This window comes from Tamandua tetradactyla, chromosome 2 (assembly GCF_023851605.1).
Source record: "Tamandua tetradactyla isolate mTamTet1 chromosome 2, mTamTet1.pri, whole genome shotgun sequence".
In the NCBI taxonomy this organism is placed as follows: Eukaryota; Metazoa; Chordata; class Mammalia; order Pilosa; family Myrmecophagidae; genus Tamandua; species Tamandua tetradactyla.
The window spans coordinates 12,454,434-12,465,343 of NC_135328.1; the positions used below are offsets into that span (position 1 = coordinate 12,454,434).

Below are 10,910 nucleotides of genomic sequence, written 5' to 3' on the forward strand. Positions count from 1 at the left end.
CTGAAATTGTTATAATTAACTCATTTTCTACTTTTTACTCTTCAGAGATAAATGGAGCTGTCTGTCAGAGCTGTCTGTCAGAGATTCTAGTAATAATGTAACTACTCTTATCACACTGAGCTAACATTATTGTAGCTAGACTTATACAATCTTGCAGTTTTATTGTGATTATATAGCTTTATTAGAGTAAATGGACGATTGAAGTTAGAATTTATAAAATATTCTCAACAGAGAAACCCATTGCAAGGTTATAGAACACTCTAGTTCCATCAAATAATAATGAAAACTTCAGTTTTACATATTTAAAACCCAAACTCCACGTTCTCATTTTTTTAACTTCGCTGACCAATTGATTTATAGTGTATATATCTCTGAACTTTTGGAAGTACAATTCATTTTGTATTATGATGTACACTCATATGTACTTCCTATGTAATTAATGATTTATCTTGAAAAAGGTTATACCTCCAGTTCAATTGTAAAGAGACTGAGGACTTTCCACTACAGCCACAGCGGGTCTGAGCAGGTTCTTAGTAATACATGACAACTTGGTTGATGGTGTAGTTGATTCATTGATGGATTGGTGAACAGTCAGAAAAAAAGGTGGAGTGTCACAAACTCATGCTACAATAAATTCCAGACAATGTGAGATCAATATTAAAAAGCATAAGACAAAACAAACTTGTTGAATTTGATCATTGATTAATGATCCAAATATAAAAGGGAAATTTTCTGATAGTTTTGACTCTATAAAACTAAAAATAAAACAGAGGAAAGTTCAAAACTTAGAGGTATAAAAGAAATTGACTTGTAAATGTTAAACTTAATTAGGACAAATAAGATACATGTAGTAAAAATACATGAAAGAAATGTATGTCATGATTTCACTTTCCTAGCAAAGAAGAGAAGATAATATTCCAAGTTCGTTTTTCAAAGAAAATTATACCATGCTCCTATGTTAGTAGAAATAACATTTACATACAGAAAAAGATATTTAAACAAAATATATAAGTATACAGGACGGAAAAATCTGGAATATTATGTAAGGAATTAACAGTGACCCCTGGAGGGTGATTTTGGGAAATAATAAACTTTGGGGGGGCAATTTTATATTTCACCTTTTAATTTATGGTAAACCTTGGATATTTTATTATGGATGTATATTTCTTTTATAGTCAAAATAATTGTAATAATTCTGCTAAAACCAAATCAGGAGGCTATTTGATATGTTGCTAACAGTTATGCTAATATTCAGTCTTGTGCTTCAGTAATTCCATTGATATGTATTTTGGTGTATTATTAAAAATACTAAAAAATCTACAAATGTGAAGAGTCATTCAAATGTTTTTATGAATGGAAATTTGAAAATCACTTAATTAATAAAAAAATTTACAAATGGTAAAAGTTGATATTAATAGCTATTTAAATGTGAATTTATGATTATTACACGGCATAATTTCTTAAAGTTCCCTTTAGTTACAATGAAAAAGATTTTTAATGATCTGAAATGAGATTGTATCATAATTTTAAAGGATGTTTGCATTTCTAGATATAGGCATATACATGAAGAAAGACTACAACAGAACAATGGAGAAATATCTATCTGGGGAAATTCTGAAATACATTTAAAGTTATGGTTCAAGAGAAACAAAAATTGAAAGTAAACAAAACATCTGATGGATGATAGAAAGAGAAACATGTTAGTGAATACATTATTCAGGCTATATAAATGTATAAAGTGGCACATCCGGTTGGAGCCTTAGGGTGTGAAATATGTTATCGTGCATCTAGCCTGAGTAATGGGTGTATACATGGTACATGGTAATTCCAGGGTCAGTGGTTTATTCAAATATCTCATATATCCTGAATGGCAACGAAGGTAAAATGGCTACCATTTTAGCTTGGAAAAATAAATCTTCTTAAAGTATAACCCAACCAAGACACTGAAGAGGTCAAGAATAATGGATGCAAATAGGTATCCAAATCAATAAACATTTTTCTCAATAGAGAATCTCCAAATTTAATATCTTTGAATTATGCAAGAATATTGTTTTACAATCATTGAGACCAGTATCTGTGTGCATATATAACATGTACATATGCATAAAAGCTGAAAGCTTCCATAACAATCTCTACTTCATACATGAATTAAACATTTTAAATCTTTAAAATGACTTGTATAAGTTTATACAGCAAAGTCAACAATTCTCAGATCTTGATACAGTATATAATCACCTGCTTTTTAAAATTTTTCCCCCCAACAACCTTCAACTACACAAGAAGTCTCCATAGTTAAAGTTTGGGAATCTGCATTTAAAAATGTCCCATGTGATTATAATACACAAAAAACTTTTGGAACAACTGAGTTTTGCACTCAATAATTAGAAATATAAAGTTGTAATTCAGAGTCCAAGACTATTGTCCTTGACAAACCAACACATTCTCCAATTTCTTTGCAGATAAACCATTTAACAGCTGTGTCATTTCACATCTACTGTAACCATGGACCTGAATAGCAGTGTTAACGAGTTCATTCTGTCTGGGTTAACCCAGGATGTTCTAAAGGAGGAAATAGTGTTTGTGGTCTTCCTGTTTTTCTACCTTGCAACTGTGTTGGCAAATTTACTTATTGCGATGACCATCAGAAATAGTCATCTGTTGGAGTGCCCCATGTACTTCTTTCTTTTCTACTTATCCTTTGCTGATACCTGTTACTCCACAACCACAGCACCCAGGTTGATTATAGATTCTATATCTAAGAAGAAAGTCATCTCCTACAATGAATGCATGACCCAGATTTTTGCAGTTCACTTCTTTGGGTGCATGGAGATTTTGGTGCTGGTCCTCATGTCCTTTGACCGCTATGTGGCCATTTGTAAGCCACTGCGATACACAACCATCATGAACAGACGTGTCTGTGGTGTGTTGGTGAACCTGGCCTGGGGGGTATCTTGTGTCCATTCTTTAGCACAGATTATTTTAGCTGTGAAGTTACCTTACTGTGGCCCTAATGTTATCGATGAATTCTTCTGTGATATGCAACCTCTGTTGAAACTTGCCTGCACAGATACTTATGTCCCAAATCTACTCGTAGTCTTTAATAGTGGAACCATATGCACGGTGGGTTTTATTCTTCTTATCATCTCCTATATTTACATATTACATTCTCTGAGTAACCAGAGTGCAGAAGGAAGAAAAAAAGCCCTTTCCACCTGCACCTCCCACATAATTGTGGTCATTCTCTTCTACGTTCCATGTATATTCACATATGCTCGCCCTCTAGTCACATTTCCAGTGGATAAGATGATAGCTGTGTTTTACACCATCGGTACACCTGTGCTCAACCCTCTTATTTATACCTTAAGGAATGCAGAAGTTAAGAATACCATGAGAAAGTTGTGGTGTAACAAGTTGCGATTTTAGGAGTTGAAGACTCCACTTGCTAATTCTGTAACTGTTGATGGATACAGCAGAGAAAACGTTCACATTCTTATGTAGGAAATATAATCCTTTTCCAGGAAGACTGTTGTGGAAATAGGTAAAACCATATAGACATATTTTCAATTGTGCTGGTGTCACACAGCATGAAAGAACATCAAATTCAGGAAGACTTATGGGAGCCAAGGCCCAAAACTCAATTCTATTCTCTGCATTGTATCTTGTGAAAAGATCCTCCTATGCTTGTTGCTTTAACTGCCACTTTCTATGCTATTCTAGTTTGGGTTTTTGTTCTACTTGTTTCTAATCCAATTCTAAAAAATTGTCCCTGATTTGTATCTGATAGTTGTGTTGGCTAGATCATATTTAGATCACATATTCTTGCTCAACATTCAGCCCAATGTCACTGCAAAAGGAACATAAATATAAGTAATTAAGCCTTTATTTGATACTTGTTTTCTTTTAGTAACATCCTTAAATGTGATCTTACATTCTCTTCTTGAATATGTACAAGGAGACAACACATAATCATCTTTTTAAAATAAGAAGGACTATGAGTATAATAAGAATTCACTATACCATGCCACAAACTCTCATATTTTAATATTTTTTGTTCATCATGTTAACCATTATTAATTCATAATATTCAGTTTTATAAACTTTGTTGTAATTTAAATCAATGGACACTGCACAAAACTTTTGATTGGAGAATTTTTGACAATTTTATAAATTTGTGAGCATTATATTATAAAATTCAACACTTCATGGATAAATTCTGGATATGATAAGGCAAAAACTGACATACCGACATAAAAGAGAGCTATTCAGAACCATATAATATACTAGTATAATCCATCCAAAGAGAAAAGAAATTAACTGAAGTGAATACAGTACAGAGTATATCAAGGAAGTAAAATTTCTAATTAGGTTTCAAGCACAATTCTAAGACAGTAAAGTGTCTCACTGATTAGAGGATAAGACTCGTTGGGTAGTCTGTCTGAAACATGTACTTCTATGGTAGGTGGGATAATTTGGGCTATGGCTACTTGAAGCCATAACCAATAATGTCCCTTGTTCAAATTCTGTCATCATAAAGAAACATCATCTTGTAATTGGATTTCCTACAGAGACTTTCCTCCCTGGGTACAAGGGTCTTGATCAATGACCAGGATAAACATTTTTGTATTCTTGATTTAGATTTTTCATAGCAGCTCATTAAATTTATATTCTGGTTCAGGTACTGTTGACTAATGAGTTCAGACCCCAAGAGCCAGTCTATGAGGGAGTATTGGGACCAAAACAAAGAAGAGTCTTTGCATATAGATCTGAGGACTGGATTCTAAGCACATGGATTTCTCTAAATAATGTCCACATTCTTTACCGGAAAACCTCTCAATCTGCAAGATTGATGAGACAGGATTTTTCTGGTTTGTGACTTGAACTTTCAACAAACCACGTGCCTTTTCACAAGTTTACTAACATCATTCTATGCTACAGTTCAGCATTACTATATACAGAACATAAAATTAGAGGTTAAAAAAAAGCGAATGGAGGAAGGAGAGACGGTAATGGACCTAAGATGATAGAGTGAAGAAAGATTTTCACCTTAGATATTAGGAATGTCCTCTGGACATATGCATCTGTGGAAGTCGGTGATGATCGCAATCTCCCTGCCCGCCACTCCCCATACACCCCGTGAGGCAGGATAGAGTAGGGCATCAGTGCTGCGATCCCTGGTCTTCTGTTCAGCTTCTAAAGAGTTAATGCTGAGCGTTAAACTTCCATTTCAAACTTCATGGGACAAAAAAATTTCCCCTAAGGTCCCCAAACCTCCCCAAACTATTGAACCCTCCGCAAACCATAAAAGATAATAAAATCATGGCCCAAAACGTACTCTTAGTTAATAGCAGAGAGCATGGGCTCATAAAGATTGCTAAGTATCTGCCTCAAGACAAAGATGAATATGTGATGGCAGGCCACAAGCTCTGGCACATATCCCTCCCTAGAACAAAAATCTGGTTACAAACCGTGTAAGACCCCAGTGTTCAAAAGTTATTGGAGAAAACTGCCACTAGCAAAAACCTTCCTGCAAAGCAAGCTAACCCACTCCCCACTCAGTGCGAGTCATTCCTTTAGCGTGTCTGCGTTAATTTCTTTAATATGTATTCTCTCACTTTTTCCTTAATAAACTTTACTACTTTTTCCTTAATGAACTTTAGTACTTATTTCCACTGGCGCTCTCATCTCTAAATTCTTTTAGTGTTGAGATTCCTGTACCTGGAACAGGGCTCAGCTGTCACTTCTGTCAGATGGGTACTAGTTATAGTTTCTTATTTCGCATTGTCAGTAAACAATATATGCATTCAGTATATATGTATACTACATGTAAATAGTATAGTATATGTACATAGTATATATATATATGTCTACCCAGGATTGTTTGAACTAAAGTGACTATTAAATATATAAAATTTGAGCAAATGTATGATATCAAAGTTTAAAAATATCTCATATTTATATAACAATGTTCAGACTTTGCAGCACATCATCATCCAAATTAAATTCCATTATTTATACAATTCTGTCTTATAGATTAAGAAATTTACATCCAAAGATTTGAAGTTCATGATCACTACAAGTAATTGTTCTAAGACATATCTTTCAACAAGACTTTTTTTTAATAGTATAGAAATATCCTATAATAGAAAACTTTATTTAAGTGAAAAGCAGAGGTAAGAAATGTATCTCTTTGTTCTTTCTCTCATCCCAAATTGTGGAGGAGACATTGCTTTTAGAGGTTCCTGGATATAAAACTCCCCAGTTTTCCCATTTACCCCTCAGTTTCTATCCACCTTCAGTAAAAAACTTTGTGTGTTGCTAGCAAAGAGATGCACAAAGTCTGTGATTCTGGAACCCACCGAGCAGGACCAGTTATGGCTACTCTAGAACAGGTGGAAGATCTCCATAAGCAATAGGCTAAAGTAACAAAGAGAAGCATGTCATGGCTCACCGTGCTTCTTTCAGAAAGATGCTGTTTGGGGGAGATTATGAAGAATGTTTTAGGCCTAATCACAAGGTTGCTGGTAGTGCAGGCACAAGAAGGCAAGAAAAGGAGTATGGTTTCCAGGTGGCTTCCTCTGCCTAATCTACTAGTGCTCATGTTGTCTTTATTCATAAACAGATGTAGGAATGTTGATTTATTGTTTTAGATTATTGTTCAGTGTCCTAGCCTACTCCAAGCAAATTTCCACGTGGTTCAGCTTAAACAATGGGTCACACTTTAACTGAAGTAGCCTCATCAGAAGGTTTTACTAATAATGGGTTTATTTCCACAAGAATGGATTAGATTTAAGAAGGTTTTTTTTTCTCGGGTACATACAGCTTCAAGCCAGAATATATATATCATTTAAATGAAAGTTTATATAAAGCACCATGTCGATTTTTAAAAAATTTTTTTTAAACTTTAATTTTAATTTTTTTTGGCATTGGCAGACTCTGGGATTTGAACCTGGGTCTCTGGCATAACAGGCAAGAATTTTGCCACTGAGCCACCATTGCACCCCTCAGATTTTGGCTTTTTAAACTTCATTTTAATGGAAAGGAGGAAAACATTTCTAAAGAAATCTAAAATATAAGTCAAGACAACAAGCACAGGAATACTTGATCTAGAACTAATAACATAACTAATGCAGCTATATGTATATGCATTATCAGCATAGTCCCTTCACCAATCTAGATGATATAGCTACCTCCTTGTCTGGACCCTGGATGTCCAACACTTGATTCTCAGGAGCAAGTGAGGATGTAATCATATGGTTCATCATGTAATTTTCCATACAGGTGAGTGATTGAGGAAGAAGTACAGAAATATCAGCATTATTATTTTATTCCCATTTCTACATATGTTTAATATTATACTTGAAAAAGGAGCTACATGATCTCTAGTCAAATAATATTTATTGTTTCTGCTTAACTAATCTCAATCTATGTATTTTCTTTTCATTTCATATTTTGAACATACATGCACCTGCACATACATCCCTTTATTCATTAAAATAATTAAAAAAGATTTCCATAAGATAACAAAATCTAATATCATAATACTGCCTAGAGATAAACTTACTTTTTTGTGTTTATATCAGATTTTTAATTTTTATAATTGAGAAGATAAATGAAAGATAAAAACAGAGTTATTGTATACTGTTTCCTGTTGAATATTAATTTATTTCATCTATCTATGATTTATTAAAAATGCTCAAATCATAATGAAGTCTAAAGGAAATTAAATTGTATAAAAATAATTTAACATTTCCAGGTGTTTCTTTAAACTGAGTCTTCAGAAATGAACTTGAGGGGCAAAATTATTGATTTTAAATAGAAACAATATTGGAATTCTAAACAAAGGTATTTTTCATATATAACCTAATTTATCACCATAAATGCTAATACCTTTCAAGTATTATCACATAAATCCCATTTTTACTATCAGCCTCATAGCTTTTACTAATTTTAGATAGTTTTTATTATCCATCCTCATGCAGATTGATTTGTAGCATCTTTAGACTTACAGACATTAAATTTTTCTGTGCTGCAAAGTGCTTGCCTTCAGTGAGCTACAGAATAAATCCATTTCAAAAAAATTGGTAAAATTAATGGAAGCATCATGTATGTTTACGTTGCCTTGTTCAAATTTTTAGAATTAGTGTTCCACAGGTTTTTAGATTTCTACATGAACAAAGAAGTCATCCAAGTACCACTTCTAAACCAGGGCGGTTTCCAACGCAGGTGATTGAGGATAAAGAAAAGCATATAAGAAAGTTTGCCATATTGGAAGGAGATTGTTTGATTTATTTCCCCAGAACACTAAAACATTATTAAAATTGAGAAGAAGAGTGAGTGCATCAATGGCCATTATTTCACAATTTCATAGGGCAAATAAAATATAAGAAAAAAGGGGCTCCCCCAAATGGGTACAAAGTAGAAGCCTAGGGGGATGATCTCTGTGTTGTTCATATTTACAGTGAAATTTTATAATGTGTCAATCAGTCCCAAACATCAAGATTTTTATGTGCTCATTTATATCTAGTATATATATATATATATATATATATATATATCAAGATAATGTACAAAAGTCAAGCACATGCCCTGTAAAATCTGTCTTAATGTGGTTGATTTCATTGCCACTAAGCCCGTCAATGTAACATTGTTGTGTACAAATAAAGCAAGTAAGATTATAAGGCATGTATCATTTGATGCAACCTGTATTAGCTAGGGTTCTCTAGAGAAACAGAATCAGCAGGAGATATCAATAGATACACTATTTATAAAAGTATCTTATGTAAGCATGGGAATGTAGGGTCCAAGGTCTGTAGGAGCAGTCACAAGCTGGTAACTCTGATGAAGGTCTGCAATGAACTCTCAGTAGAGGCTACTTGGGCAACTAGGGAAGTGTAAGCATCCAAGGTCTGTAGGGCAGCCCACAAGCTGGCAACTCTGATGAATTTCCTCAAAAAATTCCCAGGAGGGGCTGACTGCACAATACAATTGGAAATGCATTAAATCTCCCCAGAATAGGGTGCAAGTCCTTGCATAATATTCACTCTAAAACTTGATATTTTACAACTTAAATACTGTAACATGAACAAAACAGCATTACAGTCCTTGCTTCTGTAACTGATCATGTGACCATAGTTTATATTTATCACTACCTTCTTCCAATACCCATTCCATGTTCCTTTACCCTCAGCAAGCACTTCAGCTGGCTGTGGTTCTTTGCCTGTTTGGTTGAACCAAACCTTCAGTCCTGAAGTTTGAGAGCCATTGGTAGCCCTGCCTGCACAGGGTTGTTGAAGTTTTCCAGTGATTTTTAATCACAGGGCATGCTAGTACTAAAAGATGCCCTAGGAGATCTCCTATATTCCAGGAAAACTCTTCTTTACCTCCATTGTATAGTTGCTGTCTTATTTCCCTCTGATAGTCAGGGTCAATCACCCCAGCCAGTAAAGTAATCCCCTTCATGGCTTGATGATCCAGGGGCATGAATAGCCCAAAGTGATCAGGTGACAGTCTTAGATTCCAGTTCAATGGAATCATTGTTTCTTCTGGTGAGAGCACTCCCCCTTCTGGAACTAAAACCTGTAGAACAGCAGACCTCAAGGTTGCAGGGACAGGAAGCAAAAATGTTCCTAGTGGATTGCTTGGGGTAATAGTGAGTGATGTCAGTCCCATTTTCACCCCTTGGTTCCTGGACCCATGGATCCTGGCTATGGGAGAAACAACACCATAGTATGGAAGCTGATTCAGAGCACAAACATTCTCCTGATGAAAATGACCCCTACCCTACAAGGTATAGCCACCAAATTGGCACCGTAATTCGGTTTTCAAAAGGCCATTCCACCATTCTATAAATCCAGCTGCCTCTGGTTGATGGGAAACATGGTAAGACCAGAAAATTACATGAGTCTGTGCCTGTTCCTGCACTGCATTTTAGGTGAAGTAGGTTCCTCCATCAGAAGTAATGTTGTGTGTAATACAATGATGATGGTTAAGACATTCTGTAGGTCCACAGATGGTACTTTTGACAGAAGCATTGCATGCAGGCAAACCAAACTCATATTCAAAGTATGTGTCTATTCCAGATCTGAGCAAAAACTCCATCAAGCACATGACCTCCATAAGTCCTCATTCTGATTGGCAGACCAGTGTGACATTTTGTGTCCCCTGGAATTAATGTCACTTCTGAAGCAGTGTCTAGTAATCCCTGATATATCTGAACATTTCCTTTTCTGCAATGCACAGTTACACTTGTCAAAGGCAATACTTCTCCTTCGAGAAGGCTTGGAGGAAGATTATCTATATAAATTTGTGGCAGTATAACAGGGTTCTACCCCAGAGGGACCTGGCCTCCCCCTCATTCAAGGGGCTCGGGGTCTACAAACTGTTTCAAATATGAAAATTGATTAAGGGGCCATGGCTCTCTGTTTTTTTGTAATTCAAGTTAGACTTCTGTTCACTTGAGCTAGAATTCTTTGCTTATACAGCTGAAACAAGAATCTAGCAGACTGCCCATCTACTGTACTTCTAGTTACCCTATGATCTACTGGCAAATGCCACAAGTCTCTGCAAGTCAGATAATTTTGACACCTGGTTTGGATCTGCTGTTCATTATGGTAGCCATGTACACCTCGTCTTTGGTGATTAAGTGCTGCCACTTCTGCCAATATGGGAACTGATCACCCCATTTCATTTAAGGATTTCAGCTCAGTAAAAGCAGCACCACAGTAATATCTGACCTACAGAGAATGGCAACTATGGAGTTCTTCAGGAATGATTGAGCTAGTCTCACAAATTTATTTCTCACAGTTCTGGTAAAAGGTACATCCTGCAGACATTCCTGGGTATATAAGCAGGTTTCCCTGAAAATACACTCAAACATTCCAATCTCTCTAAGCCATTGGATCCCCTCATTG

At 35.3% G+C, this 10,910-nt stretch overlaps 1 protein-coding gene across 1 annotated transcript; it reads left to right on the forward strand.

Annotated features, from left to right (window-relative positions):
* Positions 1-2,502: 2,502 nt before the first annotated feature.
* LOC143655589 (olfactory receptor 4C11-like) lies at positions 2,503-3,423 on the forward strand. Its single transcript, XM_077126855.1, has one exon. The coding sequence runs from the start codon at positions 2,503-2,505 to the stop codon at positions 3,421-3,423; it is 921 nt and encodes a 306-aa protein (XP_076982970.1).
* Positions 3,424-10,910: the final 7,487 nt, after the last annotated feature.

Bases quoted from the DNA above. Each gene is read 5' to 3' on its own strand.
- LOC143655589 (XM_077126855.1), top strand. From the start codon at position 2,503: ATGGACCTGAATAGCAGTGTTAACGAGTTCATTCTGTCTGGGTTAACC.